Below are 27,913 nucleotides of genomic sequence, written 5' to 3'. Positions count from 1 at the left end.
TGTTCTTAGTACATCAATTGGGTTACTCCAGTTGTACACATACTGTAGTCCTATCTTTCGTATATTGTAGGGCGCTATGTAAAAGCTGGATGCCTATAAACAGGTAAATAAGGAATTTTAAAAACTATCCTGAAAAGGCAATATAAAAAAATATATATAATTTTGCTTTACCTGGCCAGGAATTCATTCTCATGTTCATCATATTTTTTGCACACTTTAGGGTCCTCTAAAAATTCAGTCACTTTCAGAGACAGGTCAGAAGGAATATCATCATATTCCAAGTGGACTATGCAGTTTGAACGTTCAAGAAGAGGCTTTTCACAACAATATTTTAATTTACTTGATAGCTCTTCATGATTTTCACATGTGTGCTTAACAAGTTCCATCTGTCAGATATTAAGATCATTATTATTGACATGAACAGCAACAGCTTTTAATTTTCTTTTACTCTCCCTTTATTTAACACACCTATATATATATTTATATATTTACGTTATCAGCAAATAAACACGATGCAAGTTTAAAGTTGTGATAACTAATAATATAGGAGGTAAACCAAAAAAAAGGTCTATCATAAAGTCTGAGATTTTTAAATACATCACTATAATTCATATGTAGATTCTTTGTAACCACAACATTTTTGTTCTTAAAATCCCCCATCCACATAAATCTAAGCATGTAAAATATGACCTTCTTAAATGTACATAGTGCCGCAAATGGTTGAATGCAACATAACTATGGCAAGAAATCACAGTTCCTAGCCATTGGCAATGAGCAAATACTCACTCATTTTACATGTTCACCTTTAGTAGCAAAATTGTGTGTAGGTTTGCTCTATATAAGCTTCCTGAAAGTTTAAGATATCAGTGTTGCTCTTCTGTAGCTTATGAACAACGTCATTTTAGACATCTTTCTCACTTTTCAAGTTTGACTTTTCTTAAATGTCTTCATTAGTAGGAAAAACAAATCTTGAAATCCAATGATGATTTGAAAAAGAAGTCTAAATGCAGGATTAGACCAATGTCATCTCCTGCCTCCTTGTTTTCTCTATGTTTTGTATGTCTTTATAGCTATTTTCATAAAACTCTATTCACTTAACTAATCATTTTTATTACAATACCTACAGATAAATGCAAAGTATCTATTATTCTACTGGACTCTGAACATAAAATATGTCATTTATATGTGAATGTATTATATTGTATGCTTTGCATTTAAATATACATCCATTTGGATATATAGATCTCGTATAAATCTTAAAACAGACAAAACAGATCCTCTCGCTCAGCCTACAAATGTATATAGTGAAGCTGCTCGAAAGGGATAGTGCAAAATGTGAACTTGAAGAAATGAAAGAATCCCACATACTGTAGCACTATGACCCAGTGCACACACTGTCAATGGTATGTGAATATTAAAATACACTTTATTACTATTACATCTTTAAAAGGAAGGCGACAATTAATGTGCCTAGCGAACAAAAGATAATTAAAACTGATAGTGTTTGTCTCGAACGAATAGATCACCAATGGTCTCTGAATAGTCTCTCTCTAATGAGAGATGTGTCTGTGTTCTTTGGTTAGATCCCACAGTAAACAAATATTTAATAGTAGATGCTACAGGTGATAGAAAATTCACCAATTGTTAGGGAGTAGATACATATTCTGTCCTGGGAACTGACTTAAATCAATGTGATAGCAAATTATTACATTTAATTATTATCAAATAATAAGGGGATTAAACATTTTTAATTCATATGAATTGCCCTACACATTTTACAAAAAGTGACTTATTCATGGTTAACAAACTGTAATATTCTATATGGTCATTACCCTTTCCACCATACACTCCATCATGTCACCATTACAACAATCCTCGAACAAATGTGTAATTTCCTCTGTAAGATTTTGTACTTTGTCAAATGTAGCTTTTGGATATTTTTGGCTTACTCTAACCAATGATCTGAAGAAAAAAAAGAAAGAAACAACAAACGGCATGAAGTTATAACTGATTATATATATATATATATATATATATATATATATATATATATATTATATATATATTTTATTATTATTATTGTGCAGGACCCTCTTCCAGTAAAATGCTTATCTAAACATTAAACGGAAAGTTGTCTAATCTTTGTCCACACCAATTCTTCTTAACAAACATTTTCAGTAACTGAATTACATGCATATTGTATGATAAATTTACAAAATACTGCTTAAAATACCAATTTTAACATGCAGATTTTCTTTATGAAACAGCACATGCACTTTACAAAACTATGTGAACATTAATAAATTGTCTTTAAAAAATCATGTGTATGTTAGACCAGAAAATACATAAAGGAAACATTGCATTGGCTGGGAATAGCAGCAACATTATGATTGCGCTTTATGGGTATTACATTTGGCTAAACAACTATATAGAGAGAACAGAACCCAGTTTGGGCACTCACCTGTCAGTCTGGTTGATTTATGTAAAAGTTTAAAAAACAAGTTTAATTGTGACATTGAAAAATAAAATAATGGGTATTAAAAAAACGGCAAAGGACACTGCAAGGATCCCAGTGAGTTCTATGGTAAGAACTCTGGATCAGTCCTGGTCAGTTGGTGAGTGGGAGGATATACCTAACCCCTACCGCAAGTAGTAAAAACAAGTATCTTGTTGCCGATGTAAGAATCAGGGGTAATGGCATATAATATATAGCAATAGCTATACCTAGTAGCTCACTATGGAATAATTGCCCTGAAGAAGTGTCATTAAGAGAAAAACACGCGTTGGCAACCATTTTGTTATATGCACGAGCAGGGTGTGATTTAAACCGCACAGCTTTGATAATTTGTTACACCGTTGCGGCACCTTGTTTGTTTCCTTCGCCGCTCTCATACTAACCTAACAGGTCATTGTGAGTGTTCTAAAGAAGGTTATTGCGGTATCTATCTCTTCTATTGGGCTCCACCAACATTTGTTGGAACTACTGTACTCATGTACATGATACATCTGCTATATATATAGTTGGCATTTATATTCTGAGGGTTACAGTGTATCTCACCCCAGTGTATACTTCATTTTGTGTCACTTGATCCATACTGTGGCCTAGTCCATTTCTTTCTCTGACTAAGGTCCAAGTGACACTCTAGTCCAAACTAGTTATTACTTAAATTATCCTTGCCATATCCTAAGACACACTTTTTTGAGGGCAGGAGCTTGGGTGCGTGTTTAGGCTTCCCGGGGGAATTCCCAAAGGGTTTAACCCCTTTATTACCTTAGAGGTTAGCACTAAGGTACTGAAGGGGGGTTACTAATGTATTCTAATATTGTTATTCTGTTTAAATCATTATAGCTTAATATTGATTGCCAATGTGGCTAGCTATGCTCTCTCTACGAAGGTCTGACCCTCGATAAGCCGGGTGTCTGTGGAGCTGAAATGTATGGGATCAGCTCTGGAGATCCCTGGCTTCAATTCTATGTACAAAAACAATAATAAAATGTGAGATTGTGCTCTCATCTGAAATGTGAGTAGCGGTATTTCTCTTCCCAGCTCATAGCCAATCAAGCAAAGGATTAACTCTGCGGGTCCCATTCAAAAGCATGGACCCCGCAGCGTTATCCCTTCAGGGAAGCACAACATGGGGGGGCACAATCAGGATGTATTTGGGCCTTGATCGGGAAGCAGGTGTCTTTGGAGCATCACTAGGCAAAAGAAAGGCATTTCATCTTGTGCGCCTTTTTAATAATTTATTGGTACTTTACCATAATATTTGCACAGGGTGCTGCAGATTGCACCTTTAGGCAGCGGTAGCATGAGGCAGTTACCCAGTGCACATACAATATTATTCTTCGATGTACTGTATCTACATTGCACTGTTTTTTTCTTTACCCAAAAAAATCTGGGACAGCATATACTGTACCACACTACCTAACAATATGTGCCAATTAAAGAACAAAAAAAAGGAACATTATACTTTGATAAGTATAATAGGGTGCAACAAGCATAATCAATACTTTTCATCACATCTGCCATGTGATATTAGTGCAGACAGAGACTTACACAGCAGTAAGAGTTCGGCGGCCAAAGTTTCTTAAAATTAAGCATGTGTGTTGTCCTTCAGCTTCCAAACGTATTGTTAGTTTCTTGTGTTCTGTCATCTACAAGAGAAATAAATTACAATTGATAAACGGCCAATAGCAAAAACAAACACTCTGACAGAATAAATACAGCTTAAAATACCCTAGTGTCCTAACAAGAACGTTAACAAATTGTCCTAAAAGCTGGAGAATTGCTCAACTCTGCTCTGTGACTGTTTGCAGGAGCGGATAGCGCTGAAATTGTTAAAAACATTTGTTATTTTTTTATGGCATCAGTGAATTGAAGGAATTCATACAGTATTACACATGGAACTATTCTCATGACATTTAATGTGGTCAGAGTTCAGTATTACAGTTACAACATATATCAATATACCATTTTAACCCCATTTTGTACATAATGGAGCTGATAATATTTAAATATAGTTGTGAGGTATAAGCCAACTGTTCACTCAGTGCCATATCTTGACTAGATGTCCAAGCAACTTTACGTTTATCTGGCCTTGCCGGCCTGGGTGTACTGTATTGTGTGTCATTTATTGGGGGGGGGAAGGGGTCTTACAAGTTTGATCTATTGTGCATTACCAGCAAAGTAACTTGTGAAACTGAAAAAAAGATTTCTAAACCATGGTTTATAAACAAATGCAAAATAACAATCAATGTTTCCAGTATGTATTATTATTTTACTATCTTAATCTGAGCCACCCTCACCACAACATGCCTATATTCTTTCTGCAACTATCGAGTTACTATTTGGCTAAGGCACATCAGCCCAGACATGCCAGGACCTTAAGAAAAAGATGTACATGGAGCAATGTGCTCCCAGACATCCATGGAATCAGAAGAGTAAAATACAGACAGTGGTTGAACCAAGTAATATAATTTTGTAATTACTGCAGGAAGTGTTCGTCGATTTGGTGCATGTGTCACAGCCTACTGTATTCATGAAATATATAGGAATGTAACAAACAGCAGCAGCAGTTTCATGATCAATTGCCTTCTGCTGCAAGGTGGACTAACTGAGAGAATAACATAACCAACAGATATTGAGGGTCATATTTACTAAGATTTGCCCAATAAGACTTTCATGGGTCATTCAACGATGTGTTAAATAGCGTCTTATGGAGACTATCGGGTTACTATTTGGCTAAGGCTTATCAGCCCAGTCATGCCAGCACCTTCAGAAAAAGATGTTCATGGAGCAATGTGCTCCCAGAGATCCCTGGAACCAGAAGAGTAAAATACAGGCAGTGGTTGAACTAAGTAATATAGTTTTGTAATTACTGCAGAGTGTTCGTCGATTTGGTGCATTTGTCACAGCATTCATGAAATATATAGGAATATAACAAACAGCAGCAGAAGTTTCATGATCAATCAGGTTGCATATTGCCTAGCACAGTGCCACCGTGCCAATCAATTGGTTTTTTTTGGCATTTTTTTGGATTAAAATTGAATGTGTTCTTAATTTGAGGCTTGTTTTGGTGATGGCAGGTTGTATATTGCCTGGCATGGTGGCAGCTCATGCCCACTTGGCATGGGTGTGCCACTGTGCCAATCAATTATTTTTGGGGGGGATTTAAATGAAAGTTTCATGATCAGCAGAAGTTTCATGATCAATCAGGTTGCATATTGCCTAGCATATTGCCACCGTGCCAATCAATTGTTTTTTTTGGAATTTTTTTGGCTTTAAATTGAATGTATTTTTTAATTTGAGGCTTGTTTTAGAGATTGGTAGGTTGTATATTGCTTGACATAGTGATAGCTCCTGTCCATTTGGTATGGGTGTGCTACTGTGCCAATCAATTGGTTTATTTGCATTTGTAATGGAGTTTTTTTCTATGTAATACTGTGTTTTATATTGGGCCTGTTTTTTTTTTTTTTAGCTTGACATTTATTACTGCAGTGGCAAAGCATGCCCCTAACACTGTGTCAATCAATTGTTAGTAGGTACACTGGGCCCTGGATGGGTGGTTAGGCCTCCCGGGTGGGTATTGGGGGATGGTGGGTTAGCCCCTTAATTATGAAAGTGATTACTAATTGCTAAAATGATCGTGGGTTTAGGGGCCATAAGATTGTATTTTTTTATTGTACTGTTGCTAACAATGGAGGACATGGCCTACTTACAAACTGTAAGAATTTCAACAGCAGTGGGTAGTCAAGGCTTTAGGCAGTTTATCCAAGGTGAGTGTCAGCTCAGCACAAGTGTGCATGATTGTCATGATTGTGTATGTATTCTAGCGATATGTATTTGCTAGGCCTATACCTATCAATAAATATCCAGCCATACAGTATAATGTTTCAGGGATTCATAACTTTATTGTGCTCCTTAGTACTAATAGAAGCTTGGACATTAACTCCTAGGTGCTACCTCTCCTATTTTACTCATAAAGTTAAATATTAATATATTCTTTCAATATGCTTTCTCATGAGTTATCCCTATCTATTTTATTGCTTACTATGAAGTGTTATACTGATTTAGAACTATTTGAGTATGCGGTTCAGCTCATTTAGATCCAGCAGTTGATGTTAACCCCTGGTAATTAGCATAGACATAACAGGTTTTTTGCATTAGTTTTGATTGCACTGGCTATTTAAAATTAGTGATGGGACTAAGACTCCACACTCCTGACAAAGCCGACGCTATCACGTGGCGAAACGTGTTGAGTGGGAGTCCTTTCATTACACGGAGCACTCTTGGAGAAGGAGCCGGAGGCTGCGGGGTTGCTACCTGAAAAAAAACGGATCTGACGTCAGACGCCCAGACCCGGGGAGACGCGATGGAGTAAGGCTTGGAGACAAACAGAGATCTTACGGTGGCTGCAGTGTGCTGAGCGGCTTCTTCAATACACTATTGCAGTGTGATATGCCCGTTTTTAACTGATAAATTGTAAGTGAGAATTTTACACTTAGATTAAAACTTTTTAAACCTGGTTGATCTGTGCTATGCAGCTTTTTCCTCTATATTGGGGCTACATCTTCCTGAGTACTGGAGTTGCTTCTGCCTCGATTTGTGCTGGGCTGACACTCACCTTGGATAAACTGCCTAAAGCCTTGACTACCCACTGCTGTTGAAATTCTTACAGTTTGTAAGTAGGCCTTTCTTAAGAGCCAAGATTGGAGCTGACATTTGTTCACATTGTATTTCTCCTGCACCTGGATTTTCTGTGCTTTTGTGTTTCTTCCTCTACGCTCCCCCTGGAACCTGTGAATCTCTCTACTCTTATGCAGCTTTTCCCCCAGCACAAAGGAGAAAGTCCCTTCTCAACACAAGTTTACAAACTGATTACAAAAAAAGAATAATAAACAGGGGCCTTTACAGCCGTGGAAGGGAGTGGGCTGTAAGGTTTCTTCTGGCACAGGTCTAATGGAGAAGCACTTCTTAGTAAGTTATATGGTCGTAAATCTTTAAAATCGTGTAAATGGCTGTTTGCTGCTATGTTATTCTAACGATCGGACACAAATCAATCAGTTTTCAATGAAAATATTGCATACTGTACCCGTGTTATGAAGCATTTTGCTTTGTCTTCCATAGCGCAACATTCAAAGACTATGGTATTATATAGTGTAGCCAGTCCCAGGAGTTCTGGAGCATATATATGTGGATATCTTTTAGCAACTTCATAGATGTAACTGCAAATACAACACACAAAGAAGGATTACCTATCTCATTCAGTGCCAGTAAATACAATCAACCACTGCTAACTGTAATCTCAATTAAATTATACAACCAGTGGTGTTTTTTGTAGGGGAAAAGATACCAGACCCTAAGTAAGGAAATGTAATTTGTAAACCACCATAAACAATTCAGATTTAAATAAAGAAATAGGGTAAAAGAAGCATGTATGCCCACACAGTATGTATGCCGGACCTATTCCTAATCATTTTATAATCCCTTTATGGAGTTTCTTGTTGATCCCTAAAAAAAGGTGCCAGAATTTAAAAAGTGTGATCAGCCACTGAGTTCCTTCATAGAATTACAGTATGAGTCTTGAAGCAAAATGAAACAAGATTTGTAAGACGATTAGCTTACAAACATTAGAATTCCATTCAGTAAAAACTCTTGATTTGCTTTCTACAACACATGTAATTTACAATTAATAACATAAAATGTACTATTGTTTGTCTTAAAGGTTTTTGTATGTCATTAATAAATATTAATCATAAGGAACATTAATATAATTAAAAAGGAATCAGTCATTATTAATCAAATATAAGCAAATTGCAATTTAATATATATTGGGTAAAAATTGGGAGATTTTTAGAGCCTTTTAGGGAGGTGGGGGTTCTGTAGAAGGAATTTCAAATCACTTGAGATGCACATGGGGTAGCGGGGGCAAGAATAGAAAAAGAGATAGGGGCAGTCAGAGTGGCAGGACCGTTTTCCTCTCCTCCTTTACCAGGGTTCAGATTTTTCCATTTGTGTTTCCACGAAAAAAGGAGCCAGGGGGGATGTTGGCGAATGATGGGATTGACAAAGCATTGTGTAGCATGCAGTAAGCATAGTGTGACAGGACCAGGGATCTGGTAAGGGAGGCAGGACCTGGGGCGAGTATAGTAAAGGCTGACAGATTCGGCATTCTGTCTACTGCCCGTTCATCTGGAATGCTTCCACTTGCTGGGGTGAAGGCTAGGGGAGGAAATCTTTGTAGATATCTCTCTCCCAGTAGGGAGTTCAATCTCATGTTTTTACTTTGCGATGTTCAGCTTCTTCTTGGATTGGGCTTTAGGATATGTAGCCAGAGTTGGGGTATCCTACAATACTTGGACGACTTTCTATTTGTAGGAAGGGATGGGTCTAATGTGTGCGGATGGTTACTGTGGGAATTTCAAGAACTCATGGCACATTTTGAGGTTCCTTTGGCTAAGGACAAGACAGAGGGCCCAGCGGTATGCATCAGCTTTATGGGATTGAAATTAATACAGTGAATATGGAGTTGCAACAAAAAAAGACACTAGGCCATCTCTAAGTAGAGCAGTGCAAAGGAAACAGTAGTGAATAGACCAAAAGTGAATCAAAACTGTGCTGATAATATCAAATTCCTAATCAATGGTGTATCAAAAAGTAAATATATAAAAGATCAAATGTGATACGCTGCTCAGCCATGGAGAATCATCCTTGTAGAAATCGTGATGTGGGTGTTAGCTAGGGCAGAATCATTAATGGGGATCCAAGACAGATAAACACATATAGTGCAGGATTGTCGAAAATCCAGTAATCTGTTAAAATTCAAAGTATAGTGAATGGAGCAAAAGGACAAGAGACACTCAATGGTATCTTTACGGGCATTCACCCTGTCAACCTCGGTCCCCCCATGACCACATAGTGTTGGGAAATCCTACGAGGTTCCTTTGGCTAAGGACAAGGGCCCAACGGTATGTATAAACTTTTTGGCGGATTAAAATTGAAACAGTGAATAGGGAGTATCACATCCTGCCCGGAAGCTGATGGAACTAAAGGGCTTTGGTGAGGGAGTTTATGGACCCATCTCAACTTCGTAAACAAGTTTCCTACTGATGGGAAGGGTCTTTGGGAGGTGACTGCCATTTGCAATGTCAGGGGTAAAATCACAGCACCACTTTATCAGGGTTTCAAAGCAAGACCTGCAAGTGTGGCACATTCCTAGGATGGTACAATGGGTGTACGCTGGACTTGCAAGGAGTTGTGGAGAGCGAGAAGATAGAGCTATTTAAAGATGCAGCTGGACCCAAGGACTTTGGAGCATTTTTTCAGGTCCGATGCTGCGCTGAGTGATGGTCGGAAGAGTGAGTGTAGCAGTAGTTTATGGGGTACTTAAAACTTTCTGCTGGTAGTAGCAGTGGAGCTACTGTATGGGTGGTTGATTTTGTTATTTGTTTTTTTTAGGTCAAGCCCTTCTGGAAGTCTGCCTGTGTTTGGATTCCTTTGTTCACTGGGCAGGAAAGTGAGGTGAACGTAGGTCAATGGGAAGGCAGTTGGGGATAAGGGCTGGCTGAGGTCCATTTATCAGATATCGGAACGATATCCTGATTTTTGCATGGCAAGGTGCACTGGAAAAGACCGAGAGGCTAGTGGCGGTAAGCCCCGTTAAATTACTTTTCTGGTGGTGGAAGTAATGTTACTTATGGATGAAAACGCAGTCAGTTTTGGATCCTGGAGGGAGGTCATAGACATCGGAAATATTTTAGTTGAGGAAGGCGGCACAGTATCATTCCAGGCTGTGGCGGCGGAATTTGTAAAGGCGGTACTGTTCCTGACTAGGTTCGGTTGGTGTGGTAATTACCTTCTGATGGGGGCTCTGTGCATTCAGACTAATATACTGAATGGCAAGATGAGCACCAGCTGAAGGTATCCTTCGAGCACCAGAAGGTGTGAACAGGGCAAACTGGCTAGGTCCCTAGTTGGGGGTAATATGAGATATTTATCTGTTGTAAATAAATAAAGCTGTGGTCAAATTCTCCCAAGAAGTTGTATGGTGTGTTTATTTGGAATAGGAGAGATGTTCACTTCGAGGCATGGGTAAATCATGGAATTAAAAAGGTAGTCTGGTGGACTCCTGGAGGGAATTGAATCCCACAGTAAGAGATTATACCTTTCTCTGCTCCACACCAGGTGTACACCAGACTGGATTATTTATTTGTTGACTCTCTCCTGATTTCCAGGACAAGCTCAGCCCATATCCATGGAATCATATGGTCTGATCACGCGATAATAGAGATCTCCATAACTAGCCAAATGAACATATGCCCCCACTTTACATGGTGATTAACGAATCCCTTCTCAAAATACCAGAGATGATATCCGAGGTAGTAGATGAGATTACAAACTATTTTTGACTAAACACAGGTAGCGCTCCCTCGCTATAAACATTGTGGGAAGTGCACAAGACGGTCCTTAGGGTCATATTAATAAGTATAGCCTCCTCTTGGAAAAAGCAGAGGTTAGCCAGAACAGAGTTATTATGTAAGGAGGTTCAAAAGCTAGAAACGGCTCACAAGGCGAACCCTACAAAACAGATATAGAGAGAACTCACTATCCGAAGGGGTGAATTAAACCTATGCCTCTCGGAGACAGTCGAGAAATGTGTACTTTCTTTGAAAAAGCAAATAAGCCAGACTCCATGTTAGCACATAGGCTTAAGAATAGACGCCCTATCTATGCAATCCACTCGATACGTGTCAAATCATGCCACTTATCGTCAAACCCATCTCATATGATTAAAGTATTCCAGGAGTTCTATACTAAACTTTATAATGGAGACAAAGTAGAGCCAACCAAAAAGTACACAGAAAAACTATATCAATACCTCTCAGACAAAACTTCCAACCTTGTCTGAGAAAGATGCAGAGACTCTGAGTTCCTCGATTTCAATCGAGGAAATTCTAGAGGTAATAAAATCTCTCAAATCAATTAAGGCACCAGGACCAGACGGTTTCACCAAAATTTATTACAAAAGATTTGCGAACCAACTGGCCCCCCAACCAGCTAAACTATATAACTCATTTATGGAAGGAGAACTCATACCCAAGCTATGCCACAGCCTCACATATCTCTGATCCCAAAGGAGGGAAAGGATGTCACAGTGTTCTAGCTACACACCAATTTCCTTGATAAATTTAGATATTAAGATTTTCTCAAAAATCCTGGCCACCAGACTAAACACATACCTTCAAAACCTAGTCCACCCTGATCAAGTGGGATTCATCCCAGGCCGCAATGCAGCATATAACACTAGAAGAGCAATTAATGTTATTGCAGTGGCCAAACAAAAACAGAAGCCTTCTCTATTGTTGTCCCTTGATGCTTCGGTCTAAGGGGGTGCTTTCCTCGGGCAATACTTGCCATATATACCTGCCAATCAGCTAAAATACTTAGCTCGGGTTCAGTATCTGAGTCCTTTCCAATTAGATGTGGCACTAGACAGGGTTGCCCCTTGTCTCCTCTTCTATTTGCCCTCTCTCTGGAATCTCTGGCCTCTCGCATCCAAGACAACCCCAATATAGTAAGGGTACAGGTGGGGAACAATATATATAAAAATTCCCTATATGCGGATGGCATTTTACTCTCCCTTGCCAGGCCTCTTACTTCACTGTCCAACCTGTTCAATGAGTTATCTAACTTTAGTAAATTGTCTGGTTTCAAAATTAATAGTGACAAATTGAACATTAATTTAGCCCCTGGAGACATAAAACTTATATCCTTGAATTTTGGGTACCAAATGGGGCACAAGACAAAATATTTTGGGATCTTTTTAACTAACAAATATTATCTATATAAATATAATGACCCCCCCATTAATGCAGAACATTAAGAATGCCCTCTCCAAATGAAATTCACACAATATATCTTGGATAGGAAGAATTCACTCAGTGAAAATAAATCTTTTATCAAATATTCTAATATCTGTTTCAAACCCTCCATATCCCAGTACCACAGAGAACAATGGACGATCTACAATCTCACATCAAAAAATTTATCTGGGTGGTTAAAAAACCCATGGTCAGTAGCAACACCCTCAGAATGCCAAAAGAGGCGGGTCTTGGTCTTCCATGCATATACTCATATTATAAAAAAACTCAGCTAGGACAACTGGTGGTCTGGCACTTCGACCCCTCACTTAGAAGGTGGGTGGAATTAGAGGTGCTGCTCATACACCCACATGGCATTAATTCAGTTCTCTGGTACACCAAAGCTCCCTCAAATATGGGGATCAGGTTAGAGAAAAGTACCTTTAATCCACAGGACGCACTTTAATTACTCCCCTCTTCAACAATACGGAGTTCCCTCAGGGTCTTTATGTGTGCTCATACAAGGAATGGGTCAAGAGGTCAGGGTCAGGGTCAGAGATTTAATAGCAAAACATCTGCCTAAATCGTTTGAGTCCCTCTCAGCAGAGTACGATTTGAGCAGTGGAGAAATCTTTCGCTACTTGCAGTTGAGAGATTTTGTGTGCACCCCTACTCCTAATGCCAGTTTAACGAGGTTTGAGGAGATATGTCTTAACTCCCCTAATCAGTCAAAGACCACATCTTTGTTTTACTCATCTATTTTCCTCACCAGCAATCAAGAGAGTAGTGGGTTTATACAGAAGTGGGAAACTGACCTTGGTAGGACATTAGATCCTGAGTAATGCTGGGACATCTTCGAGGCTGTCTCAAAAATCTAAATCTGCACGACCATCAAAGAAAACACTTATAAGGTCCTATATCGATTGTATCTGACTCCCGTGCAGCTCTTGAGGGTGTTCTCTGGGACCTCACCCATTTGCCCAAGAGGACGTGGTCATCGAGCAAATTTTCTGCACGTGGTGGTCTTATCCAGAGGTAGCTCGACTCTGGGCAAAGGTGCACAGACGGATTCAAAATGTTCTAGGTTTCACATGGAGACTAAGTCCTTGGTCATGTCTACTACATTTGCCTTCTCAGGACTTGGACCAAAATGTAAACACACTAATCTCGAACATAGTGATGGTGACTAGATGCACCATAGCCATACACTGGAAAGATCAGAACCTCCCTCAATGAGATATGTTGAAAATAAAATTTGGTCTATCCTCCAAATGGAGAGAATGACAAGTTTCATGAGAGATACTTGTGTCACGTTCCAGAGGGTGTGGCAACCGTGGCTTATTTACCACAGCATGTGGGGCTCTCCTGTCCAGTCTTTGGATGACTCATTAGTACTGCTTTAAAATTCCCACATGTAATAATAGTCTGTTCACTCCACCCCATGTCTTGAGAGTACTACCTGAAGCAGCTAATCTAAAATTCAGAGTCTCTCTCTGACCACAGGACTCTTGTTTCCACCTGGAGCGGAGGAGCTTAGAAGCTGTCTCATCTGTGTTTTTCTGACCTGAAGTTGGCACCTATGAATCTTTATCTTCATTTATTTGCACCATTGTATCTGTATATTGACCTGATTTGAGATTCCTTACCTGCCCCCTCCCCCCACTGCTTAATTCTTTCTTGTTTCTGTATACCCTTACCTCCCTCCCCCCAAACACACACACTTTTGTTTTATGTTGCTATATAGTATGTAAACTCATCTCTGTATATTGACAGAATATTTTATAAAACAATAGTATTAGAAAAAGGCATTAGTAATTATTGATCAAATATAAGCAAACTGCAATTGAATTTATATTGGATCAAATTTGTGAAACTAGTGTAAACATTCTTAACCAGTTACACACAATGGGAAAAAAATAATTAAAAGATGCTAGATTGGTATACTGTATATTATTGTTGATTAGAAGATCATCCATCAATCTCTCGTACATGTAATAAAACAAAATTGACTACTGTTTGCCCTACATGGTTTTTGTTGTGTTATTAAAAAATATTAATCATAACGAACATGGAATTAAAAAGGTATCCATCATTATTGATCAAATATAAGCAGACTCAGACTGGATAAATATTGAGTCAAAATTGTGAAACTGTGTATACATTTGTACCCAGGTGCAGACACTAGAGAAAATAGCAATAATTAAAAGATGCAAGATTGGTATAGTGTATATTATTGATGATTAGAAGACCATCCATCAATCTCTCAGATGTTTGTACAGACCAGAGAGACCTACAGTAGAGTGTGCCCGAGAGAACCAGCAGGAAACTCTGGCCGGACGCTACAGCCGAAAGCACCTTTCAGATGATACCTCATTAGATCGGGACAATCTCTATGTGTATTATACACTGAATCAAATGTGAGTTAAAACTCTGCTCTCTTTAAATAATTATTTAATACATAGGAATGCACTATTTTGGGGGATTTATCTTCTCTTCTTCATATATATCATCTGGATCCACACTGCATGGAGATGAAGGATTGACACAAGATGAACTAATGGGAGCACTAACCATTAATGCTAAAATCAAGTTTAGTGCATACCTCACCATTATTTGTATTTTCTGCCAACTTATACTAACCTACTACACCATCATTTTGTTTCTCTTTTTTTTTTAATCTTCTTTTTAACTATGCACCTAAGGACTACTTGTCATATCACATCATGCTGTTCAGATTATTCTCAAAAGCAAATCTAGATGTCAGAAGACAAAAACATGTACAGTACACTGATCGTCACAAATATGCATGAAGATAGTGGTGGGGATACTTTTTTTTATGTACATGCAAGCAATATAGCATAACCCATAGTATGTAGAACAGTGGTGACTTTCCTGAATCCAAAATCAATGTAGAGAATCACCATGTTTACATCCATCTGTTGTTAATATTTGCATATATTTTTTTAATATACACATATACAAGATAGTCATACTTACTTTTTCAAAACCTCTGTTGGGTGTTCGGTGTAAGCCTTGCAATGTGCCTCTGGCTCTGGTCTCTTAAATGCAGGAACACCCTCTGCAGGAATATCTTTGTGAGACATAAAGCACTTATTTCTATCAGGATCCTGCTTTGCACAACATTCTTTGCTCCAGTCATACGAATCACTTATATGTGGGACTGCACAGATTGTATCCAGAAATAGGGTTATCTGCAGGAAAGGAAAGTCTACTAATTAGAGCAACGTCAAACCAAAAAAGCAAACTACAGTATTTGATCAGAGAAAAACAAATAAGTGTTTGTACAGGTGACACTTAACTATATTTGTGGATCATAGTTGTGATGGTTTGTAATGATTATAGACAGTATGTAACAGGGGACTTAACCCTGTTCACAAATGTGCCTCTGATCCAGCAGTGTGGTGGTTAACTGCTGATAGGCAATTAACTAACACCACCTGCCTGATTAGATGGCTTAGAAAAGCCTGTCTTTTGAGACAGGAAGTGGGACTCCTTAGCTCACACCTGAACTGAACTTTGGAGACAGAGCAGAGATTCCTTAGTCCACAATGGGGCTGAACCAAGGAAGGGCAGATGTCTTGAGCGACAAACTGACCACAAGACATAGGGGACAAGATTCTAAACTTGGAGCCTGACATTTTCTGTGCACACAAGGGTGCGGTTCCAGGAGAGCAGAGAAGCTTCCCCTACAGCAGCCCAGCTAACAGATAAGACTTTTTCGTATAAGACTATTATCTATGTCTGTGTATTGATAAATGTCTCCATGATTTGGGGCTGGTAAATAGCTTAGCTAACCAACCCAGTCAGAGAGGGCTGAGCTACATGTATAGAAAGTCTCCAAAGCAGAGATAGGGGTTTTTGGTTGGCTCACTATTTCGCTTATGTTGATTTTTTTGCTGTTTAAAGTGACAGGCACAATAAAGCCTTGTTATAATTTCACCTTACAACAGTCTCCATTGTGTACCTCTGCACATGTCCTCGTACAGAGTAATTAAAAACTATTTAGAATACTCCTGATATAGGAACCCGAGTAATCTTGCATGTTCGCATCTTTATACAGTACATCACATTGTCCTAATGTCACTGTTATAGAATTTGGAACATAGAATTTGACAGCAGGTAAGAGCCACTTATCCCACCTCGTCTGCCCATTTTCCTATCAGTTGTGAAACCTCAGCCCCTATTTATCCTTGACTTTCTTTTGTATTTTGGTAATGTTTGAATTTCCTTACTGTATGAGCCCTTACCACCTCTGTAGGGTGGGTATTCCACACACCTACCACTCTTTTGATAATGAAGTACTCTATCACATTTCTTTGGCCTGCCACCCTCCAGCTTCAGAGAATGACCTCTTGTTCTAGCAATCCTTTTTCTTTGGAATATACTTCATCCTGTATATTTGAGATGATTGAGCCGCCTGTGCTGAAGCAGGGATATTCTGAAAATCTGACCTGCTGGGGGGCCTTGAGGACTGCCTGCTCTAAGCTGCACATTTTAATGTCTTGTACTCTTTGCTGATAAGTTTTATGCAGTAGATCATTGTTACTCAAGACGATTACTTGTGTAGGTTTATAATCTCATAAACTGTATTTAATGTACAGTAAAAATGAATGGGTGTATTTTTGTTAAAATGTAAATTTGCTTCCACCTGGAATAGATTACATTAATATACAATAGTAAGGACAATGGAATAATGAAATAGGCAAGTGGGAATTTAGACCAGGGTAATGCAGTTGATGTGGTCTACTTAGATTTTGCAAAGGCCTTTGATACGGTTCCACACAAGAGGTTGGTTTACAAAATAAAGCAAATTGGACTCATTAAAAATATATGCACCTGGATTAAAAACTGGTTGAAGGACAGACAACAGAGGGTTTTCATAAATGGAACTTTTTCAGGTTGGGCTAAGGTCGTGACTGGAGTACCTCAGGGATCGGTAATGGGACTCCTACTTTTTAACTTGTTTATTAATGAACTTGAGGTTGGCATCGAGAGCAAAGTCTCCATCTTTGCTGATGATACTAAATTGTGTAAGGTAGTAGAATCAGAGCAGGATGTAATTTCTCGCCAAAAGAACTTGGAGAGACTGGAAACTTTAAAAGGCAGATGATGTTTAATACAGATCAATGTAAGGCTATGCATTTGGGAAGCAAGAATAAACAGGCAACACAAATTAAATGGGGATTAATTGGGGGAATCCTTGATGGAGAAGTATTTAGGTGTGCTTGTAGACTTCAGGCTTAGCAATAGTGCCCAAAATCATGCAGTAGCTGCAAAGACAAACAAGACCTTATCTTACATTAAACGGTCAATGGATGGAAGGGACGTAAACATAATTATGCCCCTTTACAAAGCATTAGTAAGACCCCACCTTGAATATGGACAACAATTTTGGGCACCACTGTTTAGAAAGGACATTATGGAACTAGAGAGAGTGCAGAGAAGAGCCACCAAATTAATGAAAGGGATGGACAATCTAACTTACGAGGAGAGACTAGCTAAATTAGATTTATTAAATTAAGAAAAGAGGCGTCTAAGATGGGATATGATAACTATATACAAATATATTCGGTGACAGTACAAGGAGCTTTCAAAAGAACTATTCATCCCAAGGGCAGTACAAAGGACTCGGGGGCATCCCTTTTGGTTGACGGAAAGGAGATTTCACCAGCAGCAAAGGAAAGTGTTCTTTATAGTAAGGGCAGTTAAAATGTGGAAGTCATGGAGACTGTGATGGCAGATACAATAGATTTGTTCAAAAAAGGTTGAACATCTTTTTAGAAAGGAAAGGTATACATGGATATACCAAATAAGTAAACATCAGAAGGATATTGATCCAGGGAGTAATCTGATTGCCAATTCTTGGTGTCAGGAAGGAATTTATTTTTCCCCTTATGATATATCATTGGATGATATGACTTTGGGTTTTTTTGTTTGCCTTCCTCTAGATCAATAAGTAAGTATTGATATAGCATAAAGAATCTGTTGTGTAAATTTAGCATAGGTTGAGTTTGATAGACGTATGTCTTTTTTCAACCTCATCTACTATGTAACTATGCAACTATGTAACTATGTAAGTGCAGGATACTGAACTTTCTGAACGTTCTTTGATTAATGAAGCCGGTTTACTCTGCACCCTGTTGTAAACAAGTAATTTTGTTCCTCTCCCAGAACGTCAAACACCACCTGTGTTTTGTAATTAAAAGTTGACCCCCGGAGGCATGGCTTGGAGCCTAAGCAAAATGGACAAAAAGTGTTCTACAGAAGCTCCCTGATAGCAAAATAACATGCCTTATCCACCCCAGAGCACAATTGCTTTAAACGTTAAAAAAAACCACATATACAGTGTGCTGAAGCAATGAAGACCACTATATACCAAGATTTGTAAAAATTGGACAATATTTGTGGAAATACTCACTTATGGGGCCTAGCTGGTGTGGCCGCATGTAGGCCTGGGATGGGGTGGCTCATCCCTTCAGTGCTTGGAACTCATTAAAAACCTAATATCATACAGCCAAATACAACATAGCTGAATTGACCAAAGTATTAGTGTGCTGCAAAACAGTGTTAACCCACTCATAAACTATCAGGCCTTTACTGCTGCAGACGGGAGGTGGACTTTCTGCACACATAAATAAACAATACATACTTCATTATCTGGGCACTGTTCCCACCTTATTACATTTTACATCAACCAGAGGCCCAGCAACCGAATCTGCGAGGGGGGACAGCGAATGAGACATAGCGGCACCGTATTGCTGTGAGCACCTATTCCTCCTTTCTTCCCTCTGGGACATAAATAAATAATAAATACCCTTATGGGGGGCTAAATCAGGGGCCCCTTGGCAGTCTCCGACATCCCCGCAAGCTACCTGGGGTCACGTGCCTGCTCGGGCCGCGAGAGCACTGGTGGGGTGACGGCCATCTTGTCTCCTCTCAGCTTTCTGCTGGAGTGCCTGTATCTGGGCCACCCCCGCTGTCCCCACCACCATCCCCGCAAGTTACCTGGGGGTCCCGGAGGTGCGCTGCCTGAAGTGCTGCCAACTCAGGCCATGAAGGTGACGGCCATCTTGTCCTTACTCTCCTCTATCAGCCTCCCACGCGGTTTGCCTATCTGAGGGGGAGAGGGGCGGCTGGTTGTCCCAGAGGAGAGACCTGGTGCCTGACTGCCCGTGTGGTACATGAGGGAGACACGCAAGCTGCTTGGCGGCATTGGGATAACGTGGTGGTGAGGGGGAGCATCCATTAGCAGCTCAGAAGTGTGGACGGTGGCTGAGAGGGTTAAAAAAAAAAAAGCAAAACACATCCCATCTTTCACAATTAAAGGGGACTTGCACAATTAAAAATAAAAAGTACAGAGAGATTGAGACTCCGGGAGGATTGGGGGAGGCGGACTGGCTCCCGCGGACTGTGACAGCCCTTAAAGAATGTTGGTGCCCCCCACCCCAAAGAAATAAAATATGACAACACAGAGTTGGTGGGTCCTGCCCCGGTGGGGAGAGGAGAGAGAGGGAGGCTGGTGTGAGCAAGCAGCGGAAGGTAGAATTCCCTCACAGACACAGAACTAAGTGATTCTCAGAGAGCCAGCAGGCAGACGAGACCTGGTGGAGAGAAAGGGGAACTGGTAATCAGCAACCAGACAACAGTTAAAGGTACAGGCCCTGATAGGAGTGTGTGGGGGAGGATAAAGGACTACTTAGACCATTAGACCCCTTCATATTCTTCTCTGTCTCTGAGCCGATCCCACAAGTGTTCTAAAATCACACCACTAAATCCCACTTGCAGGGGGGAAGAGGAGGGAATATAAAAAGACTCTATGTAACTACCCTCATGTCATTAAAAAAAATAAAATGGAGTGAGGCGACGTGTGACGAATGTGCGACGACTGAGGGAATAGATGCTTCATCTGTGAGCTCTGCATTCCCTGGCACTTTTATGTACTAAAAACAATTTAAAATTATAATAAAATTGCTAATCTCAGTTAACCACAGATAACGGATATACCCACGATGTCTACCCGGTCCAAAACTAGAATAAAATTGTCGGATTTAACCGATTATTTTCAAAGGGCTGATAGGGCGAGATCGGGAGGATCCGCGGCCCCAATGTCATGTGGGGGCACTGACTCAGAAAGAGACGTGATGGGGGACAAGAGGCCAGATATGGACAGAGACCTAGTTACCAGAAGCAACCTCAAGGAGTTCGTTGGGAAAATTAAATCTCTCTTCCAATCAGAGATGGCAGAGATAAGAAGAGACATAAATAGCATTGGTAACAGGACGGAAGAAATAGAAAAAAGGCTGGACGATACCATAAAGGCTCTTCATAAAACGGAGAAAACTACCGCTCACCTAAAATCCCTAGCGTCAGATCTTGCAGACCGACAAGAAAACACAGAAAATAGGGATAGGAGAAATAAATTAGAGTCAGGCGGGTCCCAGAGACCACCACAGATGTCGAAGAATTCGTCACAAATTGGCTAACTAGCATGCTGCTGGATAAATCAGAAGCAGAATTGCAGCGGGATCATTGCCAAAAAAACCTTCATACTAGACCTCAACCTGGGGAGCCCGCCTGAGACATAATAATGAGATTTCATTATTTTAGAGTGAAGGATGCCCTTTGCCAAATAACCAGAAACACTACATCTGTTGAATTCGAGGGGATTAAATTACAGATATTTCAGGATTTATCCCCTAGCACCCTAAGCAGGAGGCAAACATTACAACCAGTCACTAAAATATTACGTGACAAGAGAGTTCTCGATAGGTTGACCTTTCTGTTTGGACTGTTAGTTATTAAATGTGGCAAAGCCTGTTCTATGAAAGATCTTGAAGAGGGGAAACCTTCCTGGAAAAGTTGGGCCTAAAAACAGAGCTAATTCATCGTGCTCCTGAAGAGGGGTCATTGCCCGATCCAGCCTAGAATGAAATAAGGAGCTCTGCGCGTGGCGGGAAGGACAGAGAAGTTAATTGAAAAGCAATTAAGACTTTAAAGGGTTACCGTCCCATTACGGTTATACTTAAGTTAAAAGTTTAAAGTTACACTGCACCTTTCCTGAGGCAGTACGGGTGAAATCAGCATTCAATTTGGAAACCAGTCCGGGTCTTCTATACAGAACTGCTGGCGATTTGGAACAGAGGAGGCGTGAAGATGACAGAGCAGTTTGGAGAGGCGGCAAGGAAGATGCCATACTCTGATGGATGACCGGTTGCAGAGCTGGAGGAAGGCCTAGGAGTACTGAGTTGGAGGAGGGGGGCAGGTGACGATATAAGGCAGAGAGGGGGTGATAAGGTTCGGAGAAGCAGTTGAGAGTCAGTTTGTTTGTCCTTGGCTGGTCGGAGGCAGTAAGTGGGACTCTCGGAGTAGGAGATACCGGAAGTCCCGAGCGGTAAGAGCCGTGAGCGGCTGGAGGGGGTGAGAACATGCCTACACAGTTAAGCTGGCGGGGTGAGGGTCTGCAGGGGAGGTTGTGGGTCTATCAGGGGTGGTGAGGCCAGACTGCACTTGCAATTAAGGATTATTGCCACATACAAAAGGTTTGTCCTCAGAGGAACCATGACACTCGGGTGATAGCCCTACATGGCCAGCAGGACAGCCACAGTACTGGGGTCATGGGAAAAGAGGGTACACCAGTTGTTTGGTCTCTTGCACAAAAGTCGTCTATAGAGTGTGGGACCCCCTGTAGGAATTTACAGACTTGCTGAGACTGGTTAGAAGGGGGTACATACAGAAGATGTAATAATTGGCTATAAGACTGATCAGGAGGGTCTATGTGGAAAGTCACATATACATGCTGAAGCTGACATTATATCAGCCAAGTTTGTCATCTAGTTGGATTTACCTACAGAGAATTGGTGGACCCAAAATGGAGGGTGACACGAAGGTTACAGGTATGGGCCAGTAAACACATAGGGGTCTCTACATGGGAGGATAAGGACAATAGGCAGCGAAGCATTATGACAACATGAGAATTACAGGACCTAATCAGGATGTAAGGTAGGGACTGCCGAATCTAGGGTATTGTAAAATGGGGAAGTAAGATACTTTCAAGGGAAATAAAGGCTTCATTGCAGAGGATACATATCTAAATCTACATACCTGTAATGGGATAGAAGGATTTTACTCCAGATTAAGTGTTCACAGGGTTCAATAGCAAGCTAAAAGGTCCTACTGGCGGGGGATACCGCATTTACAAAATGTTCTGTCAAGGGATGTGAGATGCATTGTATTTATTGGTGTATTGGTTAACTAAATTGTTGTTCTACGTTGTTATTATTGGTTTTTACAAATGTGCCAGGGATGGAGGAGGCGTGGGGCTGCGACGGTTATCCGCATGTACCACAATTTTGATGACATGGAGCCTTACCATGTTGCCGACCAAGACCCTTGGTTTTTGGGACTGGGGGTTACCCAGGTCCTTGGACCTACCCTCTCGATCCCAGTCATTTTAATTTTTTTCACTATTAATCCTGCTTCCAGTTCTCTTTTCTATTTTTGCTGTGCTCCACACTACCTTGTTTACTTCTACAGATTTCTCCTTACGGGATGCATGCTGGGATGAATGTATTCGCTGCTTCAAATAACATGGGTCCGTGAGTACACCATTTGCCTTCTGTGCTAATTTACTACCTATGGAGGTTGTGTTATTTGTTGCTATTTAACTGGATCTAGAGCTGCTGGTGTATATTGACCCCATCTGTCGTACCGCTTTGTTGCATGGCTTCACATGGTGGTTACAGTACCTCTAGCTGACTCATAACTCTAATCCTGAGGTACAACTATCATTATGAATACATTAACGGACTAAATCCCTACTTCTACCTATGGAATTTATTATCATGTTCTCTGTGTGGCTTAGCTGGGATCTTTTGGAGCGCTACATTGGAGATTCACTTCTCCGTATACACACACTAAATCTTCATAAATCGGGATATACATGTGTAAATGTGTTGTCAGTATTAGGTATTTATATTTACAAATCTATTTCCTTGTGTAATAGTTTTACTAGTATTATTTTTAATTTGTATACGCCAGAAATACTTCTATCTATCTATCTATCGATATGTATGTATCTTTATTTATATAGTGCCATTAATGTGCATAGCGCTTCACAGCAGTAATTGTCATGGAACAGGAATACCCCTGTCTCCACTTTTGTTTTAACCCCCCTTTTTTATTGCAGCCCTGCTTGTCAGCTTGTTGGAGCCAGCTGCATGTGTTAGATTCTGCACACAAACACAGTGCCAGTTCCCCTCTTCCCAGCAGTATGCTGCATTAAGATGCAACATTTCTGTTACATGTTGCAGCTTCCCCAGACACTCCTGTGAGTTGTCATGGCAGCCCCAGCTTTCCCCTCAAATGGGCTGGTCTGCTTCCCCCCCTCTGTTCTGCCCACAGATGGTTTGTCCCCAGACCATTTTATTACCCAGTATGTATCACTGCCTTCTTTCCACCATTTTCCCTGGACTTGTGAGTACCCTACTGTAATCCCTGTAATGGTGATGTAGAAGTATCTTTTCACCTCCCTTGATCACTGAGCACACACAGAGACACCTACACCTCTACACAAGAGACTGTACCTTATCCTGTTTTCCCTCAATAAAACTAAGAAAAGAAACAGATCTTGTTGTGCTTAGGAAAGAGGGCGAGTTGGCACTATCTGAGCTAAGTCATACTACACGTGACCCTCAGGCTTCCAGAATAGTAATACACGGGACAATCATATAAATAACAAATGATACAAATAAGAGATCATGGGAATAAGTGCTTCAGACATAAATGTAACATTTCAGGGAGAAGAGTCCTTGCTCCGAGGAGCTTACAGTCTAATTGGTAGGTAGGGAGAACGTACAGAGGCAGTAGGAGGGTGTTCTGGTTAGTGCGTCTGCAGGGGGCCAAGCTTTATGTATCATGTGTATAGTATTAGCCACAGTGCTACTCATATATTTCTTTAAGCAAGTGTGTCTTAAGGTGGGTCTTAAAGGTGGATAGAGAGGTGCTAGTTGGGTATTGAGAGGAAGGGCATTCCAGAGGTGTGGGGTAGTCAGTAAGAAAGGTTTTAGGTGGGAGAGGGCTTTAGATACAAAGGGGGTAGAGAGAAGGCATCCTTAGGCAGAACACAAGAGTTGGGATGGTGCATAGCGAGAAATTAGGACTGAGATGTAGGGAAGGGGCAGAAGAGTGTAAAGTTTTAAGTGAGGAGGAGAATTGTGTGTCAGATGCGGGATTTGATAGGAAGCCAGGAGAGTGATTTCAGCAGGGGAGGCGCTGAGACAGATATCGGAAAGAGTACAGTGATTCTGACAGCAGCGTTTAGGATAGATTGTAGGGGAGACAGGTGAAAGGCAGGAAGGCCGAACAGCTGGAGGTTTCAGTAATCGAGATGGGAGAGAATGAGGGCCTGAGACAGAGTTTTAGCAGTCGAGCAACAGAGTTAAGGGCGTACCTTTGTAATATTGCGGAGAAAAAAGCGACAGGTATAAGATCCGTTTTGCATGTGAGAGGAGAATGTGAAAGAGGCACCGTGCTTGGGCTACTGGGTGAATGATAGTTCTTACTATAGATATAGATATACGTGATAAATGCATTTCTATTTCTATTGCTGTATAAGGCTAAACATTATTTAGTTTTGCTAATATTAGTTTGTTAATTCTTACAAGCCAGAGATAGTTATGTATGCAGTATATGGCCACATGATAAATGCATCTATATTTCTATTTCTAGATAAGGCTAAACATTATCGGTAACAATCATGCACCATCTTAGTAGCCCTGTCTTGCCCTATCTCTACAGATATGTCTCTAAAATTACACCTTGAAACACCAGATGTAAGAAATAAAAGTTCCTAATGCTTGGAAAGGCTTTTCTTGGATACATCTGATTTATTGCCCCATTATTGCACCTTGAAACATTTTATTGCACCAGTTTTTCCCATAATGCTTTTACTACTAAAATATAAATCAGTGAATGCAGGTATGGACTACCATCCTATAATTCAGATGTCAGACCTTGCAATATTATTTGCCCTTAGTAAAACTATATTCATTCTAACGTTACATCCCTAACATGTTAATATAGTTCAGAGTGGTCCAAGCATAATCCTCAAGGGTCATTAAGTGAAATCTAGTAAAGCCTGGCCTGTTTGGTGGCCTTGAGGACAGTACGGACTACCCTGGGTTAATGAACAGAAGCAAAATTATACAAAGAATGAATAGAAGCATTAGTCACATACCAGTGGTTTTTCACAATCCAACAATTTAGCATTAGCTACACAGGACTTTGCAAGTTCAGTGATTTGATGCTCCAGTTTACTAAGTTCCTCACGTGAGCATTTCTGGAGATTCTGTGCGAGCATGACCAGGACGCTAAAATAAATAAACAAATAAATAAATAATGTGCATTATATCTTGGTCTTTTTTATTCAATTTTTTTGTTAAGGTTTTATTATATTTTTATCTTGTATTTTTGTATTTTGTGTTTTGCCTATATCCTGTACATTCACTGAACAGAATTAAATGGTGTTTACTAATCAATATTAGTAAATATTGATGTATCTCTCCATTCCCCACAGGATATTCTCTTCCTTCACATGTTGGACCTCGGACCCACAGACACATTCTATTCTCCTCCCATATAATTCTATTCTGATATTGATCATCCTTCAAAATATCTACCCCCTCCTTTCATGTCTTCAACACTCTCATTGCATATTTCTGTTAGTAAAGCATGTCTACAACATTTTAACATTTTTAAAGACAATGTCATGACTATATTATTTCAAGAAAGAACAGAAAATAGTAGCAAACATGCTAGAAAACGGTGTAAGCTGTATGAGGCAGGAACTGTGCAGACAAAATGTCTCTGTAGAGTGCTACGTAAAACTAGCAGCGCTATATAAGAACAAATATTAATAATAATACATATCAGCACAATTAGATCAATCACTTAGTCAAGTAATTTTTCTCATTTAACAAAGAGGACGATGCTAATAGAATATAGACTGTCAGTGCATCACTGCTGAGAACTGACAATTGTAATAATGCTAGGTGGACCAAAATGATCTTAAATACAACTTGATACATGATGCACATACATGAACATACTACTATGATTCAAAGCAACACAACGTTGCTTTTAAATGGTATTGGAAACTACAGTATGTGATATTGTAGGCATTACAGAATGAAGCCCTTTATGCACAAGTTGTTTAGAAATATCAGTGCAAATACAGTAGTTATTCCTCTTAAAACTGAAATTCCCCAGAAAGCTATAACTCATATAATATTAGTATCTTGTCCTCTGAGCATGTTCTGCTCTTTTAAAATAAAAATTATATTTTAAACTGTTTTTAGTGCTACAAATCATAATTGTTTTCATGTCTAGCTTCTGCAGTAGCATGGTAGCCTTTAGACTGCACTGGGCTATGGGGAGGGCTTCATTTTACCCCTTGGACACTTAATATTTCAAACGCTTATATCTCCTGAATAGAGCATCAGATCTAAAAAAAATTGAAACAATCTTGGAAGGGGCAAGAAGACATCTCTTAAATGAAATAAAAATGGCAATTAACATAGGCTGCTGCGTTAACATACTTTGCTCTGATAGTACACCTCCTTTAGGATCACATTAAAGACCAAAAGTACTGCATCTTATAATTCTATCTTCCAAATGTATGAGTCTTATCTGCACTATAGCTACTGTAGCTAGTAATGGTGATGAGTAGGTGAGCCTACTGTAGGTTCCACATAGAAGACTTTGGAATTGAATTAACACCACACAATGGAACACCTTTTGTAGCATTAACATAATTTAATATCTGTTTTATAAGGGTGGGCACTTTCACTGTTTGTTTAGTTCTAAAATTATTTTTGCTTTTCTTTTTGATTCTTACATTGTTTTATGGTTGATTTTGGTTTTACTCATACTCATTTGTTTTTTGTATTGTACTAGCTGATATACCCGGCGTTGCCCGGGATTTAATTTTCGGGGGGTGGGCGAGAGGGTTGGGCTTCCCCCCTTCACAGCTAGGCGATGGCGGCTCACTGGGGGGGGGCAGACGGGAGGGTTGTAATCCCCCCCCCTTCAGAGCTCAGCGGCAGTGGCTTACAGGGGGGGCGGGAGGGTTTTGTTATTTCCCCCTCCCCCCCTTCAGAGCTCGCCGGCGGCGGCTCTCTGGGGGGGCAGGAGGGTTGTTGTGATTCTCCCCCCTGTCTGTTGGTGGCTCACATTGTGGTGTGCGTCGGCGGCTCGGTGCGGGGGAGGGGTTAGTTATGGGGGGCGGTGGCGCACTGCGGGTGTGTTTCTCTGTGGCGGCTGACTTTGGGTGCGGTGTGTGACGGGGGTGGGTGGCAGCTGCTGAGTTACTGTGGGGCGGGCTGTCCGCTACGGTGGCGGGCGGGAGCAGGGCCGCCAGCAGAAATCATGGGGCCCAGGACAAATGAAAGGAGCAGGCCCCCCCCCCGAACCCATAGCGCACCCCCCCAACCCATAGCGCACCTACCACGAAAAAATATTTTTTAGCGCGCAACTT

At 40.4% G+C, this 27,913-nt stretch overlaps 1 protein-coding gene across 1 annotated transcript in view; it reads right to left on the bottom strand.

Annotated features, from left to right (window-relative positions):
• LOC142499193 (serum albumin-like) overlaps positions 1-27,913 on the bottom strand; it is a 53,525-nt gene that overhangs the window by 18,252 nt on the left and 7,360 nt on the right. The window contains exons 3-8 of the mRNA XM_075608214.1: positions 25,616-25,748; positions 15,358-15,572; positions 7,593-7,725; positions 4,058-4,155; positions 1,833-1,962; positions 172-386 (exon numbers count right to left, since the gene is read on the bottom strand). Coding sequence (XP_075464329.1) covers positions 172-386; positions 1,833-1,962; positions 4,058-4,155; positions 7,593-7,725; positions 15,358-15,572; positions 25,616-25,748 — 924 coding nt within the window. The remainder of the gene's footprint in view (positions 1-171; positions 387-1,832; positions 1,963-4,057; positions 4,156-7,592; positions 7,726-15,357; positions 15,573-25,615; positions 25,749-27,913) is intronic.

Source organism: Ascaphus truei, chromosome 1 (assembly GCF_040206685.1).
Source record: "Ascaphus truei isolate aAscTru1 chromosome 1, aAscTru1.hap1, whole genome shotgun sequence".
Classification (NCBI taxonomy): Eukaryota; Metazoa; Chordata; class Amphibia; order Anura; family Ascaphidae; genus Ascaphus; species Ascaphus truei.
The sequence above is the reverse complement of the archived record's forward strand: the minus strand, read 5'-3'. Positions and strand labels throughout refer to the sequence as shown.